This window comes from Myotis yumanensis, unplaced genomic scaffold (genome assembly GCF_028538775.1).
Source record: "Myotis yumanensis isolate MYYU_CA2020_CCGP unplaced genomic scaffold, mMyoYum1.0.hap1 SCAF_16, whole genome shotgun sequence".
NCBI classification, from domain to species: domain Eukaryota; kingdom Metazoa; phylum Chordata; class Mammalia; order Chiroptera; family Vespertilionidae; genus Myotis; species Myotis yumanensis.
Genome location: NW_027223767.1, coordinates 16,942,815 through 16,970,261, shown reverse-complemented (window position 1 = coordinate 16,970,261; position 27,447 = coordinate 16,942,815). Strand labels below are relative to the sequence as shown.

Here is a 27,447-nt window from a genome sequence, read left to right as displayed (position 1 = left end):
CATTCAGAAGTGAAGGTCAGATAAAGAGCTTCACAGATAAGAAAAAGCTAAAGGAGTTCATCACCACCAAACCAGTATTATAAGAAATGCTGAAAGGTATCCTTTAAGAAGAGGAAGAAGAAGAAAAAGGTAAAGATACAAATTATGAATAATAAATACACATCTATCAACAAGTGAATCTAAAAATCAAGTGAATAAATAATCTGATGAACAGTATGAACTGGTGATTGTAACAGAATCAGGAACATAGAAAGGGAATGGACTGACTATTCTTGGGAGGGGAAGGGGTTTGGGGGGTGCGGGAAGAGATTGGACAATAATTGTGCACCTATGGATGAGGTCAGTGGGTGGGGAGTGAGGGCGGAGGGTGGGGTGGGAACTGGGTGGAGGGGAGTTATGGTGGGAAAAAAGAGGATCAATGTAATAATCTGAATAAAGATTTAATTTAAAAAATAAAATAAAAATAAAATGTCTGTCATTTCTTTGAACTCTTTCCTTCAAATGGTGGAGCCTAATTCCCCTCTTCTTAAATGTGGTCACAAATAGACTGTAGTACACTGATGTGACTTCCAAGGCTAGATCATAAAAAGGATAGCTTCCACCTGGATAACTATTAGATCACTCACCCTAGGGAAGCCAGCTACCATGTCATGAGGACACTCAAGAAGCCCTTTGTAAAGGTCCACATAGTAAGAAACAGGCCTCCTGTCAACAGAAAGCACCCTCTTGGCAGTCATTTGCATCAGCCACCTCGGAAGTGGGTCCTCCTAAGAGACCACAAGCCAAAACTGCCCAGCCAAGTTACTCCTGAAATGCTGGCCCACTGAAAGTGTGAGAAGAATACTTATTGTTTTAAGCCACTAATTTGGGGGTGTGGGGATAATTGGCTAGGCAGCAATAAATAATATATTTAAGGTTTTATAATATACAATAAAACTATTGTCTATTGTTCTTTTTGGAGTTTTCTTGACAATTTTTTTTTATACAATCTTTATTATCAGCTTGGTGTGTGTGTGTGTGTGTGTGTGTGTGTGTGTGTGTGTACACAGAGGAAATTACATGCTACAAATTAATTTGAGAAAAACATATTTTATTTCTATCCAAGAAAATTATTTTTCCATTTGTCCAAGTCTTTTCTTCTGTACTTCATTAATATTTTAAAGTTTTATTCATATATTTTCCATACTTATCATTTAGTCTTAATTAGTATTAGAATTTTTTCTATTTTAAATGGTATCTTTATCCATTTTACATTCTAATGTTTGTGGGTCACTTAAATACTATCTAACTAATGTTTTATGCATATTAAGTTTATTAAATTATCTCATTTTTTGCAGTAGTTTCTCAGTTGATTTTCTTAGGTTTTCCATGTATACAATTATATCATTTGCCAGTAGCAAAAATTCTTACGTCTCAATTTTTTTTATCTAAAGTATTCTCTGGGACCCAGATTATAAATTCCATAAGTTCAGAGATTTTTGTTACTTTGTTCTTTGTCTCCAGCACTTGAAACACTGCTTGGCACAGAGTATGTGCTCACTAAATAAGTGAAGTAATTAAATAAACTGCATAGACTAGCAGCTCCAGTACAGTGCTTAGTAACAGTACTAATAGTGGGCACCCTTGTCATCTTGTTCCTGACATTAGTGGGAATGTCTCTATATTTCCCCATTAAGTTTGATGTTGGATTTGGGGCTAACTCAAATGTATTGCTTTCCTCTTGAGGTATATTTCCACTATACTGAACATTTTTATCTGAAATGGTTATTGAATTTTAGCAAATGTGCTCTTTTTATGAAAGACAGTAACATTATTTTTTCAAAAACTCTTTACACATTTGAAAGCATTTAAATATTTTAGTTCAACAACTGAAATACAGAAAAGCAATAGCTATAAAATTGTGCAGATGCTAATTTAAACAATAACAAAAAAGTGCTTTAAGTTATAGTATTTAAACTTCACTATTTAAATTTCATTCATTACATTGGTATAATATCTCATCTCAGTATCTACAATTTTGACAAATACTTGAAAAGATTTTTGTTCAGAAACGGATGCTGGTCTGACAGAAACACATTTGAAAATATTATTTTTCTGGTCATAGTTTCCAACAAACCTATGAACTCGGCCTCTAATCAGTCTTGGAAGTTCACGATCCTGTTTTTAAAAAGATAAATATCAATAGTCATTTATTACTTCATCTAAATTTCAACTGTTTGAAACTATGTGATCAACTAAATATGAATCATCCCAAATGCTATACTCTCTTTCCTGATTTAGGGCCCCACTGCTGACAAGACCATGACAGCTGGAATTATGAGTGCCCTGTCACAGAGCAAAGACCTTTACTTGGGTAGGGCTTCTTACAAGCTAGCAAACTGCTGCTCCTTAAAAGACTGACTGATTCTCAATGTAATGGCACATGAATTACTCACTTCTAAAAGATTGCCAGAGTTCTACTTTCAGCAGATGGCAGAAAGGTAGTTCATACCAACTCTCCAAGAACAACTGGAATAGCTGGGTGAAATACTTAAAAACCTCCTCGTAGATTTCAGAGAGATACTAAGGCAATGAGGAATTACAGACTCCATCTGGGAAAGGAGAGGAGTCCAGAATGGGGCCTTATATTTGGGGATGCTTTCCCCTTGAGGTATCTGTCAAGCATAGTCAAGGCAGTGAGAGTCTAAGAAACTGAGCAGAGCTTTTGAAGGCTCAAAGGGCTAGGGGAAAATATTAGAATCAGAGGCTCATAAGAAAAAGAGATTCTGGTAACCACCCCCATCCACCCCAGACTTAGGATTGGGAACCAAAAGGGCTATGCCTTAATGGGACTAACAAACCAGAAAAAGATCATCCAGCATCAGAGCCTCTTGATCATGAGTATATTTAAACTATTCTGGGATTGCTTTCACTAAATTGTCATAAAAAGCATTAACTATAAGGAAAGATGTTGATTACTGCTAAAAGAGCTATATTAAAGTGAAGAATTTCTGTTCCTCAAAAGCCACCATTAAGTTAAAAAGCAAACCATGAAGTATAAGAAAATATTTGCAATATACATAATGGACAAAGAACTTGTACCAAGAATAGTATTTTTTAAAATCTCCTATAAATCAATAACAAAAAGACAAATAATTCAATAGGAAAAAAAATGAGCCCTAGCCGATTTGGCTCAATAGAGCACCAGCCTGCGGACCAAAGGGTCCCTGGATTTCATTCTAGTCAAGCGCAGGCTCCTCCCTGGCTCAGGCCCTGGTAAGGGCACATGCAGGAGGCAACCAATCGATGTGTTTCTCTCACACTGATGCATATCTGTCTTTCCATCTCTCACCAACTCTCCCTAAATATCAATGGAAAAATATCCTTGGGTGAAGATTAACAACAACAAAAGGAAGGGAAGGGAAGGGGGAAGGGAAGAGGGAAGGGAAGAGGGAAAAAAAAGAAGAAAGGAAAAGAAAAAGGAAATAAAAGAAAAAAGAAAGAAAGAACATGAGTCCTGAATAGGCTTTACAAAAGAAGGTATCTAAATGGCCAGTAAGTATATAAGATGCTCAACTTCATTAGTCACTGGGAACTGTAGAGAAATGAGATAGCACTAAACACTCACTAGAACAGCTAAAATAAAGAAGACTGACATACTAAGTGTTGAAAAGAATGAAAGAAACTACACTCACCTATACTGATTGTAAGTGTGTAAATTGGCACAACCCTTTGGAAATTTCTTTGGCAGTAACTACTGTATTAGACCATAGACATGCACTATGATGCAACAATTTTACTCCTAGGTGTATACCCAACAGAAATGCATGCATATGCACAAGAGACATATACAAAAATGTTCAGAGCATTACTCATAATAGCAAGAAATCTGGAAATAATCCAGATGCCAATCAATAGTAGGATGGAAAACTAAACCGTGGTATATTCAAACAACAGAACATTCTACATATAAATATAACTAAATGAACTATAGCTACATACAAAAATAAAGATGAATCTTACATTGTGTTCAGTGAAAGAAATAAGACATAAAAGAAAACATACCAGGTGATATTTATATTTATTTATTTATATAACGCTTTAATAGAGGCAGAATTAATTTATGACATTAAAAGTTAGGAGACAGGAGGTAGTGAAGGGGAGGAAGCACAAGGATGCATGGAGTAATAACAATGTTCTATTTCTTAACCTGGTAATGTTCACTTTGTGATACGTCACAGAATTGTACAGTTATGAGTTGTACACTTTGTTGTATAAAGACTTTTGTTTTAAAAAGTCTTAAGACTAGAAAATAATAAACACTCAAGATAATTTAGAAATTAATAACCTGACAATTACTTTTTCTTAATCATCTACTATGTGTCAGAAATGCTATATATTCATGTGTTATTACTTAAGCTCCAAAACAACTTTTCAAAGTGAAAACTAGTCTCCTCACTTTACAGATAAAACAACTGAAGCTCAGAAAGTTTAAGTAGCTTACTCAAGGTCATAAAGCTAGTAAACAGTGGAATAAAAACTAGAATCCATGTCTGATTTCAGAACTACAGTCAATTTCAGATTTAATGCCAAACTCACAAAGTATGTAAGTCATATAAGGCCTCAAGACTTCCTTTGTCACCCCATTCTTCATCACCAAGGCTCTTCCTTATATCCCAGCCCACTCTTTGCCTTCCCCCAACCTCAGGACTACTACCTTAACCCCCATCACTTACTAACTCTACACTCTGATAACTATAAACTACTTGCAGTTTCCTATACAATCCAGGCTCTCTCTCAGCTTCTTGCCTTTGAATATGCTGCTCTCTCAATTTAGCGTGCTTTCCTCCCTACCTCTCTTTTCCCAAACACACTTTGGTTATTTAGTCCTTAAATATCTAAAATATTACTACATTCTTTTAATCATTTCCTGATCTTCCTATCCACTTTTATAGCACCCTGCACATAATCTCTAGCATACTACTTATCATACCACAATGTAACATTTATATAACCATCTTTTACTGAGATTACCATCTCTTTGAAAGAGCCATTTACCATTCATATTCCAATTTGTATCTGTTGCATCTAGCACAGGGCCAGGCACATAGTAGGCTCTCCATGTTAGTTAAACAAATAATTGTAAAATCATAACTAAAACCAAACAAAATGTTGAAAGTACAACTAAAGTGTTAACATCATTTCTACTACAATGCAATTACAGTCCACATTTGTATGTTTTGTTGGCATAGGCTTTGCAAAGAATACTTAGACAAATACTCACTATTTCATAAAATACACAAGGTAAAGTATTTTTCCCATCTCTCATAAGAAAAGTCTTTGAATAACATGGTCCAGGTGTAACAGCTGAATCGAGAACACCTAAGTAACATTAAAAAAGTGTAGGGTGGAATCATTGATGGTAAAATGCAAATAAAATTTAATAAAGAGAAATTGATATTTAAATAACTATTCCCATACCAACTCTCTCATAGTTTTATTTATACAATAAGAAAGAAGACATTTAAAGAGGAAAAGATATTTCTGAAACTGTTTTATACTAAGGGAAAGAAAATTTCTGGCCTTCTCCAACTAAGGAACAGGTCATATGCCAAAGTTCATGCAACTGACAATAGCTGGCCATCTGAACCTTTCTCTTAGAATGTATTCTATAGAATGGTTAAATCCACAGATCAGTCTATTACATAATAATAATGAAATACACACATATACCTAATAAGCATCGTGGTTTAATGAAAAAAACAAACATTAAATTAAAATCAAAAGGCATGCATTTGAGTCCCAGTTCTTCAGCTTACTAAATTGAGAAAATTGTTTTAAACTCTTTCAAATTTGTCTCATCTATAAAATGCAAATAATTATGTTTATCTCAGGAAAGTATCAAATGAGAGCATTTATTCCTTTAACAGCCACCTGCTGAAAACTGATAATGAACATTTGTTATTTTGAGGTCAGCCTCCATTTCCCCTATTAATACCTAGATTTTCCTTTAGAAAACCTCTCCTATGCCATTCTTAGCCATATAATTTGAATTGAATTTGTCCCCAACCCCAAATGCAGGAGTGAGCTGAGATGGACTTAAACCAATCAGTGTATCCCATTCCCCAGCTTCAGACCACAGACAGGGTTTAGGTGATGGACTTGGTACCAGTCAGAAAATTATATGCAGGAGGTCATTTGCTAGCCTCTGGAAAAGAGCAACCAAAAGAAATCATTGAAGAATGTGGCACTGTGGTATAAGGATGGGTGGGATAAACAACTTTGATAAGCAACTTAATGCCAAAAGGAAAGAGTCAGAAGCTGCTGAACAGGAAACAGTTGGAGCTCCAAGATAAAGACAATATTGTGGCAGGACAGAAAATGGCTAAATCCAAAAACATAATGCTGGCTGAAAATGCAAGCTGTGTATTTTAAAACACAAAAATCAATTAAAAGTCCACATAAATTTATGAAATCACATGTATATAGTAATATTATAAAAGCATGGACAGGAAAGATACCACAGTGATTATCTCTAGAGAAGAAAAATGGACAGGAGTTTCACATGTATAAGATGGGAATATGGGTATTCTCTATATTTTTCTGTATGTTCAGAATATTTCATAATTTAAATTAAATATTTTACTTAAACTATTGAAAGAAGTCTGTTCTGAATTTCTTTTACTCGTTTATCTATTCATTCTAGTAAAATCAAATTCCAGAAACACTCTATAAAACTCTTCCACTTTTAAATATTAATTTAGAAAACATTAATTATAGGATGTTTATATCAGTAAAGGGTTCTTTACAAATGTTCTTTCAGAGTAGTTAAAATATGATTGAATTTATATACAAAATTACTACTGGATTTAGTCAAGTATAGTAGAAATAACACTAGATTGAGAATAAGGAACTTAGATCCATTTTTGCTGTTGACTAGCTTTGTGATTTCAGTCAAGTCTATTTTATTTGCCCCATTCCCTCACAAACTTCAAGGGTTGAGTTAGATTACTTGTAATAATCTTTTCAGTTTTAACATTATGAATCAGAAGAATACTGCATAAATAATCAAATACATCAAGTCACAAATCAATGACAGATCCAGGAACTAAAAAAAAAAATCCTAATTAACTAATATCTCCTTTTGCAAAATATTTTTTCTTTAAGATCTCATAGGTATTCCTATCGACATTGAACACTATTATCTAATAGTACTACGTAAGTATTTTTGAAGTATTATACCTACCCAATATCTCAAAAAGAAGAACAGTTTTGGGGGCATGTTCACGCCAGTACTTCATGCTTTCAATAACTGCTGATACAATTCTTAAAGAATTATCTTTTTCCTTAAGCTTTAACTGATACAGTGAGGCATCCTTTTGAAAACATAAAATGATAGTATTAGAAAAACAGTCTTATTTTCCATCATACTCTTTCACTTTCTTTGTAAGGATTCTAGGTGTTTATAATAGGCACATTTGTAAAATATGTAAAAGAACTATGAAAATTTTAGTAGTTACTCCCATAAATTAAAGGCATCATTAGCACTTTATAGGAGGAGAAACTAGGATACACTTGGAGGCAATCAAGAAGAAAATTATTTCTATGGGCATCCATTGGTTCATTCATTTGTTGAATATTTTTTTAAATGTCGTGTACCAAACCTGTGATAAATATAGCTGAAAAGAACACAATTCTTTTCCTTAATGTTCTCATTCTCTAGGAGGGGAATCATTCATTCATTCGCTCACTCAAAAAGTACATATTGGTACCTACTATGTGCCAAACATAGCTAATGAGGAAAGAACAGTGAACAAAACAGACAAGATATACCCTCATAGATTTTGACATCCAGTGGGAAATTCAGAAAATAAACAATAAATATATAATAGAATGTTAGGAATTTACATATCTTATACATTTGAAAAACAGGATAAAAGGCTAAAGAGAAACAGATAATTATTTTAAATAGCTTGTTGAGTATGGGCTATGGGAATAGAAAGTGTAAAAGGCCCTGAGATGGAATGTGTTTGACATTTTTAAAGATCAACTAAGAGTACAATGTGTTAAGATACTAATTTTTAGAGGATGGTGGTGGCACTTTCCTTTGTGAGGGAAAGGCATATCTAAGAACACGTGATGGGACATTGTTTCCCAACTATAATTACCTTTCCTCCCTCTCCCCTCTTAACTAAGTTATGAATGTCTCCTATAGAGGAATACTGCCATAATGAGCCACTTTTATGAAGGTCACTATGTTGTATCATTCTTATGTATAAGGAAACCTAAGGTTGAGAACCACTATGAAACATGCTATTTTAGTGAGATTTCCAGGAGGGAGAAAGAATTTACCTCAAATGAAAAGACTGCTCACAGACATGTGGGCAGAACAAATCTAAGGCACTTAAGCTCTCAAAAACTAATAATACAAAACTTCTACCACTTGTAGGCTGAAAGGACAAGGGGAGGAAATGAAATTACCAAACCTGTGAAAGCTAGACTCTTGAAGGGACTATATGATGCAGGGACACAGCTACTGCCGGTGACACTACATTTAAGCCGGGAGGACATAGAAAAACCCAACCTCTCTCCTCACTCTTTGATGTCCTGCCAGTGACTCCCACTGGCTGACCCCTAACAGAAGTCAGCTAAGGGATCCTAAGATGATGCACTATGTAGTACAATTCAGCTTTCCAGAGGACAGAGGGTAAACAATCCATTGGGCCAAGGGACAGGGAGGGAAGACAGCAAACCTGCTATATAGTAAAGACATTTGCAAAGAACAATAACAGCAAAGAATGGAAACAGGAAGTAAGGCTGAAGGAAGTACAAATATAGGAAGAACATAAGCCAAAGCAGAGTCATATTATCATGTATATCATGTTTAGAGAATTGTGAATATCTGAAAATGGCAAGTGCATTGCAGAATTAGTGGAATATGAAACATGAGGTTAGAGGTAAAATAAAACCAGATTATAGAGCAAAGGTCAGCAAACTACAGCTTGTAGTCCATATCTAACCTGCTGTGTTTTTGTAAATTTTTATTGGAACATGCTACACTCATCCATTTATGTATTGTCTATGGCTGCTTTTAAGCTACAATGGCAGAGTTGAGTGGTGCAGCTGAGTAGTTGCAAGAGAGACCATGTGGCCCATAAACAAACAATATTGTATTTACCCTCTGGCCCTTTACAGGAAAAGTTTGCTGACCCTTGTTACTTTGACTGACATATGAAGAGCTTGGAGAACTTCTGCAAGCAATGGATAAACTGTCCTCATCTCAATGATTAGTAAACAGTGAAATTCAGAACCCAGAAGGACACTCTAAAGCAACTATGAAAAGGAACAGTCGTTCACAACCTCTACGGAAATTGTTAGAAACTAACATTCATTCATTCCAATTGACCTGCATGCCATGGGATTGATTTCAAATGTTCTTATCTCTGTAATTTTCTAAATATTTATTTATCTCATTTTTGCATGTAAATACAAAAGTGTAAATAATTCATACTTTAAAATTTACCTTGAGAGCGTTTTCTTCTGGAATATCACCTAATGTTTTTTTCTTGAATTGATTTTGTTGGATATTGGGCTTAAATGCCTGTAATGTACTGTTTTTTCCTAGACCTCTCATTGTGGAGCCAGGTGTTTTTGAAGAGTGTGCTTGTCTGAGTACTTCACATTCTCCTTGGTGAGGTAAGTTAGGAGGCTGAGATACTCTTAGCTGTTTCTGTTGTTGCACTCCCAAACTCCCTGGAGAAGAATTTATTCCATCATTTGCCGCTAGGTTTGTTCTTTTGCATTGAGGCCTAAAATCACTTCTATCCCAAGTTTTGAAGCTGGTATTTTTGTTGCCATCTCTGTAGCTGGAATAGTTTTTTTAAATTAGTATTAGCTTTTGTTTCCATTTACATTTTCTTAATTTAAAAATTAATAATTAATTCTTATTTCTGAACTAGAGGACCAACGAATCTGTGCACCAGTGGGGTACCTCAGCCTGGCTGATGGGGAGAGGAGGCCAGCCATCTGGCTGGGGAGGGACGGCGGGAGAGCTCCAGGGCATGTCCAGCCCATCTCGCCCAGTCCAGATGGGCCGTACCCCAGCAGCAAGCTAACCTACGGGTCAGAGCATCTGCCCTCTGGTGGTCAGTGCATGTCATAGTGAGTGGTCGAATGGTCGAACGAACTGTCAGACATTTAGCATAGGCTTTTATTGTATAGGATAATTTTCCTGGAAATGTCACAAGAGGGCAAATAATACAACTCATCTCTTTTAGGAAAATAATTTGTAACCAGATATAAATACAAATTGTATGAGATCTGAAGTTTGTATAATTTGGGGAGCCTTCTTAAGAAAAATAAGTACAAAATTTGGTATGAAAATGAGAAAATAAATAAAAAATAATTTCAAAATTTTAAAAGGTGATAAAAACCACAAACATCACAATATTCAGGAAAAATATTATTAGTATTATGATTAATTACCTGATATACCTCAATAAGACATTTTTCGTACACTGATCACCTCTTCATATAATAGCAATTTTATTTTCAAGAGAAAGAACAAAAATAATTTTGTCTTCTCTCTCTATGGCTGGGGAAATTACCTTTATTATTCATAGTTTAGAAAAGTTTCTTTCAGCTTCACAATTCCTTACTGGTAATAGCACATCTGCAACTTCCTCCAACATTTTTGCTCAGGAGGTACTCCTAGCCTGGACAAGCCCTGGAAGATCATGCCACACACAAGCCCGCTTTAGCAGCCAATCCAGCCTAGCCAGATCCTCAATATCCCAACTAGACCATGAGGCCTAAGTTGTAGTGGCTCCTGAGCAGGGCAGGGAGCAGTGTCCCACTCAGATTCTTCTCTTCAGAGACAAAGATAGGGTCCAAGAGGTCAATAAGATCCCCCCAGACAAGCTGTTGTTGGGGGTAGATGGATGTGAAGGTAAAGCCTAGATTCTGAACCTAAACATAGAACCAGTTAAATTATCTTCAGCGGGTTATGAACTGCCTAGTTGAGTTTTCAAATGTTTTCTGTTCCTGGATTTTCTGTTGTTTTATTCTAACTGTCTGACAAATTACCTATTATTTCAAACTGGATTATCTAATATTGGGTGACTGCCCAGATTATAATCTATTACTTAATTTTCAGTCTAATGCCTATCACAATAGACTTTCTCCTAGCACCTGCAGCTGAAACTAGGCCTCCAAAAACCATCTCAAAACTATTAATAGGCCTAGTTTCAAGCCCTAGTCCTGAAGAAAGTAACTGAATGGTCCTGAGGAAATTAGCATAATAATAAAATCAAAACTCATTTTTAAAAGTGAAAATATTGTTTTGATGTATTTATTAACAACTTTATTAAGTTTCCCCTTTTTAAAAATATATCTTTAATAAGATTCAGGGTAATATTAACTTCATAAGGTTGTTGTCAGAATTAAAATAGCATAAATAATAGTAAAAAGCATTAAATAATTACTAATATATATGTTTGATGCACTTTTTCCAATACTTTGTTCCCCAAATTAATACACAGCTATTTCTGACTCTTTGCCTATTTTCAATTAGATCACTAATAATCTATAGAAAAATCATAAATTCATGGTGATCAATATTGGTGGAAATTTCATTATAACATGAAGAAATCTTTGGAAATATAATCACTGCCAAATTTACCTAAAGTCTTTTTAACTTCTTTTATAAAATGTAACTAATATTGCTATAGTTGTTGGTAAGCATAGAAATTTCCTAAATGTAATTCTAAGAAAGGAGAAAGACATAAAGAAGAGAGGGAGAGAGGGAGAGGAGAAGGAATAGAAAAAGAAAGAAATCTTAAGTAGACTTACCTCCAACCACTCTTGCTTCTTTCAGTGTTTGGTTGAATAGACTTAGACACAGAATCTTGACTTCTCAAGGGATGAGAAACTGAATGTGGTATTTGCCTTTCGAGGAAACATATCTTATTAAATATTAATAGTTTGTTTCCAAATGTAAAAATGTAAAATATTCATAGAAGAATAACATCAATCAGTAACAGACACACATTCATTGATGTATGTTTTCCACATACCCTGTGTTGATTGTTTTCGTTAAAGGAGGCAACTCTGGATTCATTGCTTCCCAGGCCCAATCTCAAAAGATATAACAGAAAGAAAAGTAAAATAGGTAGCATTTAAAAATCATTATTATTTCATACTTATTTGACGGTTGAAAGCTTGAAGAAAAGAACTTAAAGATATGGACTTGTTGTTCAACAGCACTTTGTTGAGGAATCTCTCACAGCATGCCTTACTAATTTTTATAGATGTCTTTCTCCCCACTGTGTTTTATGCAAAGGTAATAGGTTTATCTGTATCTTTTCCACAATCAATCTCAGTATAGTACCTTCTACTGTGTAACATGAATTGAATGTAATCAATGTTTCTTAAACTTTTTTACTCCAACCCACCGCAAGAAATACATCATAACTCAAAACATACTTATGTGTGGTGTGCATGTGTGGGTATTGGGCAGGGGGAGAAAGAACATAAAATTTCACCAATTGTTATTCTTACTATGTGTGATACAATCTGGTATTTCTTATTCTACTCTACTCTCTTCTGTGTGTGTTTTTTTAAAGATTGATTGTTTCCCAACCTATCTTTCAAAATTTCAAAAACACTGATCTAGTCCTCTCTCTTACCCAATATAAGAATGTCATATCTCTGACAGTTATCCTGGTCAGAGCCTGTAGAGTTCAGTATTTTAGGAGTATACAAATTTCTCTATGGAGCAGCTCAAATTTTTGTTAATATATAAGGTCAACATTATGCTACTTATAAAAATATTTTAACTGGTGGAGAATTTTTTATTTTTTATTTTGTTAATCCTCACACGAGGATATTTTTTTATTAATTTTTAGAGAGAATGGAAGGGAGGGGGAGAGACAGAAACATCGATGTGAGAGAGACACATCTATTGGTTGCCTCCCACACACACCCTGATTGGGGCTGGGGATCGAGCCTGCAACCAAGGTACATGCCTTTGACCAGGAATTGAACCTGAGAGCCTTCAGTCTGCAGGCCAACTCTCTACCTGCTGAGCCAAAATTTTTTAAATGGCAGAGTCGGAATTTTTTAAATGGCACAGAATAACCAGACAAATACCCATTTATGCATATTCATGTGAATATTTTATCAATAAAAATGGGAAAATATGAAATCCGTACTTCAAATTCCTCAAATGTGGAAGAATATAAATTTAGAAGTAGATTAAGGTCTATGGTTGAACAGTGGATAAAATTAACAATACAAGTATTGTGAAAGAGACTGATTGATTGATTTTAAAATTCTAATTGCATAAGAGTCTATTATTTTTTAAGAAAAATGTAAGCGTATATAACCAGCATGCACCAAGTATATTTCAGAATGTCTTTCTGTCCGTGCCTTCTTTCCGAAGATAAGTAAAAAGTCAGTAAAGTTTAAGACCTCCCAGGGTCTAGAATTTGAAACAAGAGATACAGAAGGAGATCAATATGGGCTCTGAAAACTAGACTTAAAAGGTTATGTTAATTCTTAGCAAAGGCAATTTAGTTAATGTACTTGTTGAAACTATAGGAAGCCAACAAAATAAAGATAAAAATGCTATAAGAGAAAAAAAGACTGAGGCTAAACACTAGAAATTCCTGGGCTTCTACCCTTCCTTAAGGTCTTCTACCCTTCCTGTGTTCCCATGCACACTTTATTCTTGAGGCAACTTGAGTTTCTTCATTCTTTAGCACCAAATGTCTAAAGCTGCAGTCGACAAAGTTTTGGACCTCACGGACCACCAGTGGTCCACGGACCACAGTTGCTGACTGCTGGTCTAAACCACAATATCCATATGTATCATGAAAAAGAAAAGAAAATTATTTACAATATAGGTTACCACTTCATTAAAAGAAAGGCTCCAGATCTAAGATACTCCATTTAAAATTCTAAGCCACCCTAATAGACAAGGAAACTCAAACTACTGTACTGGAATGCTCAGAAAAAGTAATCCCTGTATTTGGATAATGGAAAGAAGAAAAACATAAAATAGAAATGGTAATTTTCTATAATTCTAGTTCTTACTTTCTAAAAGTTTGCAACTTATTTTCTTACCTGTTGGTAGAGGAGGGAAATCATAACTGTCAGAAGTAGTACTGATACCTGGATCATTTTTAAGTGGATTGGAAGTTAATGGCTGTCTAGTCCTCTTTTTCTGATTGAACAAAGGTACAGGCAAGCAGCCTAAATGGAATGTTCCAAGAAATTAGTATATATTAGGAAAATAGATCTAGTTATAGAATAATTTGTCTACTGCTATATGTTAATTGTATATTTATTATAAACATATTTTATAGCTTTGACTGATTCTTACATTCTTTTTAAGATCCTAAATAGCCTCATTTGTTTCTCTAAAATCTCCTTTTTTAACATTTTATTTCAATTGCAGCTTACATTCAACTCTACTAGTTTCAGGTGTCGGTGTGCAGCATAGTGGTTAGACAATCATATATTTTATCCAGTAATCCTCCTGATAATTCAAGTACCCACCTGGCACCATACATAGTAATTAAAATATTATTGACTAGATTCTCTATATTGTACTTTCCATCCCTGTGACTGTTTTGTAACTACCAATTGGTACTTTTTAATCCCTTCACCTTTTTACCTAGTTCCCCCAAAATCCCTTTCCTCTGGCAACCATCAGTCTGTTCTCTGAATCTAGGAGTCTGTTTCTATTTTGTAAAAACTCCTTTCTTGTTCTAGGTCAGTGGCCAACAAACTGCGGCTCGCAAGCCACATGCGGCTCTTTGGCCCCTTGAGTGTGGATCTTCCATAAAATACCACGTGCGGGCGCGCACGTACTGTGAGATTGGAACTTCGTGGCCCATGCACAGAAGTCAGTATTTTGTGAAAGAGCCACACTAAAGGGGCCAAAGAGCCGCCTGTGGCTCGCGAGCCACAGTTTGCCGACCACTGTTCTAGGTTAACACTGCCTTATTTCCTCTTGTTTGGAAGTAATTCCCATCTCCTCCCGTCCCCCTCCTCACCCCAACCCTTTCCAAATCTACTTTTTGTTTTCCTTATTTCCCACCTATGCTTGCCTATTACCATATCAACTAGAGAGGACCCTTCAAGTACAAAAGGGGTAAAGGAGAACCAGACATTGACCCATGTTTTCAAAAACCCTAACCACTCTTTAAACTATGGCCGCATACCCTTTAGTGCCATGGTTCTCAAACTTTAGTTTGACTAAGATTTCACTGGAATTATGCTTAACATGCCAGTTCCTAGACCAGGGGTGGGCAAACTTTTTGACTCGAGGGCCACAATGGGTTCTCAAACTGGACCGGAGGGCCGGAACAAAAGCATGGATGGAGTGTTTGTGTGAACTAATATAAATTCAAAGTAAACATCATTACATAAAAGGGTACGGTCTTTTTTTTTTAGTTTTATTCATTTCAAACAGGCCGGATCCGGCCTGCGGGCTGTAGTTTGCCCACAGCTGTCCTAGACCCTACTCTCATAGGTTTTATTTCAATAGAAACTCTGAAATTTTAACAAGCACTCCAGGTATCTGGAATGCATATTTTCTGTGGATCATGTTGACAATGCATTAGAGTGATAATATCCAATCCAAATGAGAACAAACACTACCCCCACACCCTCCAGATAAAAGACCTGGGATCTCAAGTCAAGCCAAAAGTCAGAATTTATAAACAGTAAACCTAGAAAGGATCTCAGAGGAAAACAGGTCCTAAAAGCTTGCACATTGCCACAGGGGAGAACCTAGATAGAACCGAAGCTTCCTCAGTCTCAATTTACACATCTTGCCTCCGTACCATACTCTAGCTCAGTGGTTCTCCATCCTTCCTAATGCCGCGAAACCTTTAATACAGTTCCTCATGTTGTGGTGACCCCCAACCATAAAATTATTTTCGTTGCTACTTCATAACTGTAATTTTGCTACTGTTATGAATCGTAATGTAAATTCTGATATGCAGGATGTATTTTCATTGTTACAAATTGAACATAATTAAAGCACAGTGATTAATCACAAAAACAATATGTAATTATATATGTGTTTTCTGATGGTCTTAGGCGACCCCTGTGAAAGGGTCGTTCGACCCCCAAAGGGTCGCGACCCACAGGTTGAGAACCGCTGCTCTAGCTGGTCCATCAAAACTTGTACTACAGGAGAGTTTATTAAGAAATAAACAGAAGATGGCGGCGATATAGGCAGACGCGTCCCAGGTCTTGTCCCGGAGCAAACGGAGTAAGCAGCTGAAACTAATAACACCCACCCCGAATTGGCAAATTTACTCAGCTGGTGAGACGGCTTGCAGCCTGGAAGGGCAGACCTCCCCTGGAAAGGTTAAAAACCAGGGATCTGGGCAGGAAAGTTTGCCAGACCTGAGCCCAGAGGGTCGGAGGGAGACCGCATGGCAGACAGCCGCGTCTCTTGGGACAGACACAGACCCTGACCAGGGTAAGGAGTTCCGCGGGTTTGCTGGCGCCAGGAGATTTGAGATTTGGATTTTGTGATTGCGGAGAACTGAGACTAAAGGGGGCATCCTGAGGAACTGATCAGACCGTGCAGTGCCCATAAGAGAGGAGCGTTTCCCAGACCATGCAGTGCTGGTAAGAGGAGCGTTTCCCAGACCGGTAAGAGGAGCGTTTCCGCGGCCGGCCGGCGTTTGTCTGTTTCTTTGTTTTCACTGAACCCTGCTCATAGGACAGTTCGGATACAGACACTCACCTGTGCTGAAGAGAGGGTGAAGGTGCAGACGAGGGGAATCTGGGGAGAGGCTGAGGAAAGAGGGGGAGCCGGAGGAGGTGGCAGCGAATTGAGTGCTGCGACACCCCTGGGCCCAGGACTGGGGCAGCCATTCCTCCAGAGGGTGGAATTCCTCCCCCCAGCCCCCCAGGCAAGGAGCACAGCCACACCCAGATTCCACCCTGTATGAGATAAAGGACTAAAACAAGCTGATTAGTCCCTGGGAGTTACCAGGGTCTGGCCTATAGAGGGATTTTCAGTCCCACCAACAACACAGAGCAGGGTAAGGATTAAAAAAGGATAGAGAAGCTGTATAGCCTCAGAGGCCAACCCAAAAACACTGCCACCCAGAGGTTGAGCCACAAACTGACTCTTAGGGGAATACAAATTAAGGCAGACTGGATCACAAATACGGCCTGCTTTAAAATCAGGACTGTGATTTACAACACGGAGGAACAGTGTAATGCAGGCAACACTCTCCTAAATACCTGGCAGGACCAAGGCGAACCAGGCTGAAGAGTAGAAGAACCGAAAGACCATCACTACTGCAAATTTTTTCTTTTTCTTTTTCTTTTTAATTTTTTCACCTTTTTACTAAGAAACCAATTTTTTTTTCTCTTTTTCTTCTTTTTCCATCACCTGATTTTACCCTTTCAATTACCACATTTTTATTTTTAACCAGTATTATTACTCCTACCATTTTACCATTTTTTAAAGTGCCATTTTATTTTCTCTTTATTTTCTTTTGGGATTAGTGTTCTCCATTCTATTTTCATCGTTCCTTTAGCATTAATTTTCCCTATCTCAATTCCACCTCTTTGCTAAAACCCTCTTCCTTACTTTTCCCCTTTTGGTGTCCTGTTTCTCTTACCCTATTCCTGCTCCAGACCTTCCCAATTCCCTCTTTTTACCCCCTGTCTAATTCCACCCTACTTATATATCCTATTTCCAATCTACTGCTCTAAATCCTTATACACCTATTCTTTATCCTTCTTCACTTTCCAACCATTTTTTTTTCTCTCTTATCTTTCTATTGTTTTCTTGATTGTTGAATATATTGGGCTTTTTTTTTTTTTTTTTTTTTTTAAATTTGTTTGTTTGTTTTGTTTTGTGTTTTTTCTTCTTTTTTAGGACTGGTTGTGAGGTTGTTTTTCTTTTTCTTTTTCTTTTTCCTTTTTTTTTCTGCTGGTTTTTCCCTTCCCTCCCCCACCCCACCCCAGCTATTTTTGTGCTTCTGTTTTCCCTTACCCCTCTGGATATTATTGGTGGTTTGTAGTTTGCATTCATCTCCAGGGATCTGTTGCTGGAATTTGTTGAGATTAGTGGCAGTTCTATTGGAGTTTGCTCCTCATACGGGGAGTCTCTTCCCCACTTCTACTTCATTCTCTTTTTTCGCTCTCTTTTTTCCCCCCTCTTTTTTCCCAATTCTATTTTTGCACTCCTTTTTTGTTTGTTTTTTTCTTATTTTTCTTTTCTGTTCTCTCTTTTATCTTCTTCTCTTCTTTCTCCCTTATCCCCTAATTCTCTTAATTCGGTTGGTCACCTTTATTTGGAGTTATTAATATTGTGAATATACTTGTGTTCAGTGCCTGGTACGTTGTGCCTTGCTCTGTTGTATTTTGTGCCTTTAAATCAACGCAGCAGATCCAAGCAACAGCAGCCCCCTGATCACCGCAGCCTCCTGATCACCACAGCCTCCTGATCACCACACCCTCTGTCTGTGGAACAGCAACTGTACGTGAAGCCTCCCCCCACCAGCCAGAAGAGCCAACACAGCTGTGAACAACACCCACCAGAGGAGCTGCTGCCAACTGGAAAGCAGCTGCTACCGCAACCGTCTGAGCAGCAACCACAACCCAAGGAGCCCCTGCCACCCAGGGAGCAGCCACTGAACACCTCAACATCTACATATGTCAGCGAGATCAAACATGGGTAGGCAAAGAAACCCCCAAAGGAAAGAAAAGGAGGACTCGCCAGAAAAGCAGCTAAGTGAGACAGAGATATGCAACATGACGGAAAAAGAATTCAGAATAAGGTTCCTAGAGTACATGCACCACATGTTCAAGAAGCAAGAAGAAACAGATGAAAAACTCAACTACTTATGCAAGAAGCTAGAAGAAACAGATGAAAAAATCAACAACTTAAGTAAGTCCCAAGAAGAAATGAAGAGTGACATAGCTTCAATAAAAAACTCCATTGAAAGTATCAACAGTAGACTGGGAGAAGCGGAGGACCGAATTAGTGAATTAGAAGACAAGGAAGCAAAACACACTCAAACTGTACGGCAAATGGAGAAAAAAATTAAAAGACAGGAGGAGAGCCTAAGGGAGCTTTGGGACAACATGAAACGAAACAACATACGAATAATAGGGGTGCCAGAACAACAGAAAGATGAACATGGATTAGAAAACCTATTCGAAGAAATAATATCAGAAAACTTCCCTGAGGTGGGGAAGAAAAAAGTCACACAAGCCCAGAGAGTCCCAAACAAGGTGAACCCGAAAAGACCCACACCAAGACACATCATAATTACCATGGCAAATGTTCAGGATAAAGAGAGAATCTTACAGGCTGCAAGAGAGAGACGGAAAGTAACATACAAGGGATCTCCCATTAGATTATCAAATGATTTCTCAACAGAAACACATCAGGCCAGAAAAGAATGGACGGAAATCTACAAAGTGATGCAAAGCAAAGGACTGAATCCAAGAATACTCTATCCAGCAAGGCTATCATTCAAAATTGAAGGGGAAATAAGAAGCTTCACAGACAAAAAAGGGCTAAGGGAGTTTATCACCACCAAGCCAGCCATGCAAGAAATGCTAAAGGGACTGGTGTAAAAAGAAGAAATATCAAGCTCAGAAAGAAAACAGCCACACACACACACACAAAAAGAAATGGCTACAAACAAATACCTTTCAATAATAACTTTAAATGTAAATGGACTAAATGCTCCAACCAAAAGACATCGAGTGGCTGAATGGATAAAAAAACATGACCCATACATCTGCTGTCTACAAGAGACCCACCTCATTAGAAGGGACTCACACAGACTGAAAGTGAAGGGATGGAAAAATATCTTTCACGCAAATGGAAAGGAAAAGAAAGCTGGGGTAGCAATACTTATATCTGACAAAGTACATCTCAAAGTGAAGGCCATAACCAGAGATAAGGAAGGCCACTTCATAATACTAAAGGGATCAATACAACAAGAAGATATAACCCTGGTAAACATATATGCACCCAATGCAGGAGCACCCACATACATAAGAAAACTTCTGGAAGATATCAGGGGAGAGATCGACAACAATACAATCATAGTAGGGGACTTTAATACACCACTGACATCACTGGATAAATCCGCTAGACAAAAACTCAGCAAAGAAACAGCAATCCTAAATGACTCACTAGATCAGATGGACTTAATTGACATCTTCAGAACACTTCACCCCACAGCTGCGGAATATACATTCCTCTCAGGTGCTCATGGGACATATTCAAAAATAGACCACATATTGGGTCACAAGCAAAGTCTCCACAAATTCAAGAAGATTGAAATCATAAAAAGCTTCTTCACAGACCACGATGGCATAATGTTAGAAATAAACTACAATAAAAACAACCCAAAATACTCAAACACTTGGAAGCTGAATAGCATGTTATTAAATATTGATTGGGTTACCGATGACATCAAAGAAGAAATTAAAAACATCCTGGACACTAATGACAATGAAAACACAACAATCCAAAACCTCTGGGACACAATGAAAGCAGTCCTGAGAGGGAAGTTTATAGCTCTACAGGCCTATCTCAAAAAACAAGAAAAAATGGTAGTCAATCATCTAACTCTACAACTCAAAGAATTAGAAAGAGAGCAACAAGAAAACCCCAGAGTGAGCAGAAGGAAGGAGATAATAAAGATTAGAGCAGAAATCAATGAAATAGAGACCAAAAAAACAATACAGAAAATCAATGAAACCAAGAGCTGGTTCTTTGAAAGGATAAACAAGATTGACAAACCCCTAGCCAGGCTCACCAAGAAGCAAAGAGAGAGGTCCCAAATAAACCAAATCAGAAATGATAGAGGCGAAATAACAACAGACCCCACAGAAATACAAATGATTGTTAAACAATACTACGAGCAACTCTACTCCAACAAACTGGACAACCTGGAGGAAATGGACAAATTCCTAGAAAAATACAACATTCCAAAACTCAATCAGGAAGAATCTAAAAACCTCAATAGGCCAATAACTATGGAAGAAATTGAAGCAGTCATCAGAAAGCTTCCAGCAAACAAAAGCCCAGGGCCAGACGGCTTCACAGGGGAGTTCTACCAAACATTCAAGGAAGAACTAAAACCTACCCTCCTCAGACTACTACAAAAAATTCAAGAGGAAGGAACGCTTCCAAGCTCATTCTATGAAGCCAGCATCACCCTAATACCAAAACCAGGTAAAGACATCACAATGAAAGAGAATTACAGGCCAATATCCCTCATGAACATAGATGCCAAAATCCTCAACAAAATCTTAGCAAATCGGATCCAGCAGTACATCAGAAGGATCATACACCATGACCAAGTAGGATTCATCCCAGAGATGCAAGGATGGTACAACATCCGTAAATCAATAAATGTGATACATCACATAAACAAATTGAAAGAAAAAAACCACATGGTCATATCAATTGATGCAGAAAAAGCATTCGACAAAATCCAACACCCATTTTTGATAAAAACTCTCAGAAAGGTGGGAATAGAAGGATCATACCTCAACATAATAAAAGCCATATATGACAGGCCCACTGCCAACATCATACTCAATGGACAAAAACTAACACCATTTCCCCTAAGAACAGGAACAAGACAGGGATGCCCACTCTCACCACTCCTGTTCAACATAGTACTGGAAGTATTAGCCATTGCAATTAGGCAAGAAGAAGGAATAAAAGGCATCCAAATTGGAAAAGAGGAAGTAAAACTGTCCTTATTTGCAGATGACATGATATTATACATACAAAACCCTAGAGACTCCATCAAAAAGCTACTAGACTTAATACATGAATTTGGCAATGTAGCAGGATACAAAATTAACCCCAAGAAATCTGAGGCATTTCTATACACCAACAGTGAACTTTCAGAAAGGGAGATCAGAAAAACAATCCCATTTACCATCGCACCAAAAAAATTAAGATACCTAGGAATAAACTTAACTAAAGAGGTTAAAGACCTCTACTCAGAAAACTACAGGACGTTGAAAAAAGAGATAGAGGAAGACATAAACAGATGGAAGAACATACCATGTTCTTGGATTGGTAGAATCAACATCATTAAAATGTCCATACTACCCAAAGCAATCTATACATTCAACGCACTTCCCATTAAAATACCAATGGCCTTCTTCAAAGATCTAGAACGAACTCTCCAAAAATTCATCTGGAATAAAAAAAGACCCCGAATAGCTGCAACGATCCTGAGAAAGAACAAAGTAGGTGGGATCTCAATGCCAGATATCAAGCTGTATTACAAAGCCACTGTTCTCAAAACTGCCTGGTACTGGCACAAGAACAGACATATAGATCAGTGGAATAGAATAGAGAGTCCAGAAATTAGCCCGAACCAATATGCTCAATTAATTTTTGACAAAGGAGGCATGAACATACAATGGAGCCAAGATAGTCTCTTCAATAAATGGTGTTGGGAAAATTGGACAGACATATGCAAGAAAATGAAACTAGACCACCAACTTACACCATACACAAGAATAAACTCAAAATGGATAAAGGACTTAAATGTACGACAGGAAACCATAAAAATTCTAGAAGAATACAAAGGCAACAAAATCTCAGACATATGCCAAAACAATTTCTTCACTGATACAGCTCCTAGGGCAGTTGAAACTAAAGAGAAACTGAACAAATGGGACTACATCAAAATAAAAAGCTTCTGCACAGCAAAAGAAACCATCAACAAAACAACAAGAAAACCCACCTCGTGGGAAAACATATTTGCCAACGTCATATCGGATAAGGGCTTAATCTCCAAAATTTATAGGGAACTCATACAACTTAACAAAAAGAAGATAAACAATCCAATCAAAAAATGGGCAAAGGATCTAAATAGACACCTTTCAAAAGAGGACATTCAGAAAGCCAAGAGACATATGAAAACATGCTCAAAGTCACTAATCATCCGAGAGATGCAAATCAAAACAACAATGAGGTACCATCTCACACCTGTCAGAATGGCCATCATCAACAAATCAACAAACGACAAGTGCTGGAGAGGATGTGGAGAAAAAGGAACACTTGTGCACTGCTGGTGGGAATGCAGACTGGTGCAGCCACTATGGAAGGCAGTATGGAGGTTCCTCAAAAAATTGGAAATGGAACTCCCATTTGACCCTGTGATCCCACTACTAGGAATATATCCCAAGAAACCAGAAACACCTATCAGAAAGGATATATGCACCCAGATGTTCATAGCAGCACAATTCACCATAGCTAAGATCTGGAAACAGCCTAAGTGCCCATCAGTAGATGAATGGATTAGAAAGCTGTGGTACATCTACACGATGGAATACTATGCTGCTGTTAAAAAGAAGGAACTCCTACCATTTGCAACATCATGGATGGAACTGGAGAGCATTATGCTAAGTGAAACAAGCCAGTCAATGAAGGAAAAATACCACATGATCTCACTCATTCATGGATAATAAAGACCATTACAAACTTTTGAACAATAATAGATACAGAGGCAGAGCTGCCTCAAACTGATTGTCAAACTGCAGTGGGAAGGCCAGAGAGAGTTGGGGGGCAGGAGGGAGGGGAGTAAGAGATCAACCGAAGGACTTGTATGCATGCATATAAGCATAACTAATGGACATAAGACACTGGGGGGTAAGGGAGGGTAGTGGTTTGTCAAGGGCGGGGGGGGGGGGGAAAAGGATACTTATGTAATACCCTTTGTAATACTTTAAGAGGAAAATAAAAAAAAAAAAAAAAAAGAAATAAACAGTTGCCGAAACCGGTTTGGCTCAGTGGATAGAGCGTCGGCCTGCGGACTCAAGGGTCCCGGGTTCGATTCCGGTCAGGGGCATGTGCAGTAGGAGATGTGCAGGAGGCAGCTGATCTATGTTTCTCTCTCATCGATGTTTCTAACTCTCTATCTCTCTCCCTTCCTCTCTGTAAAAAATCAATAAAATATATTTTAAAAAAAAAGAAAAGAAATAAACAGTTAGACTCTGTGATAACTGATGAAATGATATGGGCTCTGGCATCAAACTTCCTGAGTTTGAATTATGACTTCAAAGTAGGGTGGAATTACATACAACTTCAAAGTATAAACTTGGGCAATTTTCTTAAACTCATTGTGCCAACAGGACATACTGAGAGGCAGGATAATACAATGATTAAGAGTATGAACTCTAGAGCCAGATTTCAAGGTTCAAATCCTGGTTGTGCCACTTCCTAAGTCACTTTTTAACAACCTCTTTGTGCCTTAGTTTCTCACCTGGAAAACAAGGATGATAATGCCCATCTCAAAGGATTGGTGTAAGAATTAAATATTTTACTACACATAACTGAATGTCTAGCAATACAGTACATTCACAATAAATAATAGCTATTATTATCTTCATTGTCCATTATCATCATTTCCCTGGTTCTCTTCATTCTTGTCCTCTAACTAATAAATCGGGAAGCAGAAATAGTAAGGAAAGCTTTTAGGGAGACAGCAGTGCTTCTGGAAATACTTTAAATAAGTCATAAATACAAATAAAAACAGAACTCAAACACATAGGGTTTGTAGGAAGACCACTCATAAACCCACGGAAGTATGATTTTACTACCACTTCTGCCACTAAATGTTTTACCTTAAATTATTTTATTTCCTTGGACCTAAATAGTAAAGAAGCTAGACTACATGTTCATTTTTTAAAAAATTACTCCAAAATGCTCCATCTATAAATTACACAAGCTTTACATAGTGTATACAAAATATAGAAAATTTTAAAATGAAAGTTGTTCCTACCTGCTGTACTTCGGGTTGAATTTTCATTTAGGTTTCTCTTCATTTCTGTCAATATCCAAGTCTATACCTTTGTCTTTAGCACATGAAGTTATTGGACTAAACCTTCAAAGCAAGAGACTTGTAACTCATACTGTGTCAACAACAAAATCAAATTCTTAGCCTAGTAATTACTGAAATCAAGGTTTAAAAACTATGGTTTCAAACCTGATCCTGTTAAAGCTTTGTGGAGTCTTTCATCTCTGACTGAGAATGAACAACGTGAACCGTTTTCTCGGCTCTCTTCCAAATCAGCGAGGACCAGGGTGACTATAACCTCGCCTCCTCGTGTGGCCATTTCACAACAGCCTCTGTAATTAACTTTAGAACCCATGACCCACAGAGAGGATAATTCCGAACCAGGTCTGACAGAGCAGACGGGCGACGACACTGGCCAGCTCTGTGCCTGGAAGGCCGGGAGGCAGCACCGGCCACGGCCCTGGCCGTGGGGAAGGGACGGGTCTCTGCACAGCACACCATGGCGGTCCCCTCCCCGTCCTGAGCCTGAGACCTCTGGGCTACGGAACCACAAAGACTGCGTCAAACCTCAGAGGGAAGGTGGGGGAGGGTGGGGGGGGAGGGGGAGATCAACCAAAGGACCTGTATGCCAGCATATAGGCCTCACCAGTGGACACGGACACCAGGGGGGGCGGGCATGAGTGGGGGGGGGGGGGGAATGTGGGGATAAGGACTCATATGTAATAACTTAATCAATGAAAAAAATAAATAAAAAATTTTTTAAAAAAAGACTGTGGCCTCACTTAATACCCAGAACAACCGAAATGATGTTTCCACTCAGCGTTTCCAGAATTTCAACAAGACAAACACATTTCTCTGCTTGCTTGCTTGCTTGCTTGCTTTTACAACAGAATTTCCGCTATAATTTTTTTCCATATGTAGCCTCCTAATATAGTTCATCCCCAACCAAATTCAACAAACTCTTCCCGAACTTTCATGACCCAGTGAGGCAGGCAGACAGGAACGCAACTAAGTCATGGCGAATCGGACTGAGGTAAATGTTAATTCCAAACACAGACATAAAACCTGGGGACCGTAAGGACGGGGACGGCCTCCGCTTTGTTTCCTAACTTGGGCGTGAAGCCCCTTAGGAACATATTCCTGATGCCATTCTAGGAACCCAATCGGCGGTTATGAGGCTTTTTCTCAGCCCAGAAATACCAACACCACGCGCACCCGACCCGGAGGGTGGTGGGACAAGGGCTATGACGGTTCCGAGTTTCACGCAAACAGAATAAACGTGCAACATCCGCCCCCAGGACCACGGACCCTGGGCCAGGGACCCAACTTCCAACTGGCATTAATGTGGCCGGCGACGAGGACAAGCAAAAAGTTTGCTCGATCTACAAACCCGAGCGCGCACCCACACACACACCGCACCCCCAAAGCCCACTGCCTCAGGGGGAGGCCAGGAGGCCGATTTTGACCCCTCGTGGGAGAGGGGTTCCAGTCAGGGCTCATGCTCTCTTCCAACATCCCACCTCACCCAGGAAACGGGGTAGTTTGGCAACTAGCGACAATATGGTCTTTCCCTTCTTGGCTCTCCTACCAGCACCATACGCAACTTTTACCCGCAGGTTTCGCCGCCTCGGTCAACAGTCGCCTTGGTCAACGGTCGCCTCAGCCAACGGCCGCCGCGGAGACTGCCCAGTCCACAACCTCAGACCTCCTAAAAAGCGCGGGAAGTCGAGCCCTGCGCAGGCGCAGGCGTGCTGCGCAGGCGCAGGCTTGCGGGAACCTGCGCAGGCGCACATCAGACCGCGCTGCCCTCCCATCTGCCCTCCCCCTCCCCCTCCCTCCGCGCAGGCGCAGAAGCCACCACCTTGGGCGTGAGCGCACAATGGCGCAGGGCCTTCTGCTGAGGAGGACAAATACCCTCTCTCCCAGGAACCATGACGTTGACACGACTCCCTTGTGTCCTCACACTGTCATGTACGAGGTGCAGGGAGGGCGCAACCTCTTTAGAGTTCTGCCCAGAGAAGAAAGACTGTGTTCTAGTCACGAGTGAGACGATGTCAGATCTGCCCAGCCGGTTTCTGCCCCAGATTTGTCTGGTCGCCCTGCCCCCTGCCCACCCCCGGGGTCATTTCTTAGGTTCTGGACGTCAGTCCAATAGATGCTGGTCACAGCCGCGTGTGCCTGGAAGAGAATGAGTCGAAGGCCGCCGGCCTTAGGAAGCGGGTCCAGGGTCTCCTTGGTCGGGCTGCGTTTCCCAGGCACAGCCATCAGGGAACCGGCCACAGGAGGCCGCCGGGCTGGTGCGAGAGCTGAGGCCTGGGTCCAGGAGACAGCCCTGTAGGTGGGCAGCGGCCGCCAGGGCAGGGCCAGGGCTGCAGGAGCTCGGAGAGCGGAGCACGCGCCTCGCAGGCCCGGCCAGAAGGAGCGGGATGGAGCCGTGACCCTACCGCTGACCTCCCACTCCAGGCGGCTGCTTCCGGACCGGTGACCTCGGGCAAGTTACTTACCCCCTTTAGACCTGCATTTCCCCGCTTAGTGATCAGAAAAACAATATTTACTTCATTGCCCTCAAAATAATAAAGAAGAAAATGCTCTCTAAATGTTAGCCCTTATGTATAGCAAGCTGCCAGCTACTGAG

The 27,447-nt window shown here is 38.9% G+C and overlaps 1 protein-coding gene across 1 annotated transcript; it reads right to left on the bottom strand.

The window, feature by feature from the left end:
* Positions 1–1,965: 1,965 nt before the first annotated feature.
* Positions 1,966–27,077, bottom strand: SPATA22 (spermatogenesis associated 22). The gene is made up of 8 exons (XM_070395362.1): positions 26,927–27,077; positions 14,104–14,232; positions 12,054–12,114; positions 11,830–11,925; positions 9,503–9,845; positions 7,226–7,355; positions 5,264–5,361; positions 1,966–2,157 (listed from the first exon to the last, which is right to left on the bottom strand). The coding sequence occupies exons 1-8, from the start codon at positions 27,075–27,077 to the stop codon at positions 1,966–1,968; spliced, it is 1,200 nt and encodes a 399-aa protein (XP_070251463.1).
* Positions 27,078–27,447: the final 370 nt, after the last annotated feature.

Bases quoted from the DNA above. Each gene is read 5' to 3' on its own strand.
- SPATA22 (XM_070395362.1), bottom strand. From the start codon at position 27,077: ATGGCTGTGCCTGGGAAACGCAGCCCGACCAAGGAGACCCTGGACCCG. The intron at 12,115-14,103 runs GTAAGAAAATAA...ATATCTTTTGAG, and splicing joins TTTCCCTCCTCTACCAACAG to ATTGGGCCTGGGAAGCAATG. The intron at 2,158-5,263 runs GTGAGTATTTGT...TTTTAAAAACAG, and splicing joins CTTGTGTATTTTATGAAATA to GATCGTGAACTTCCAAGACT.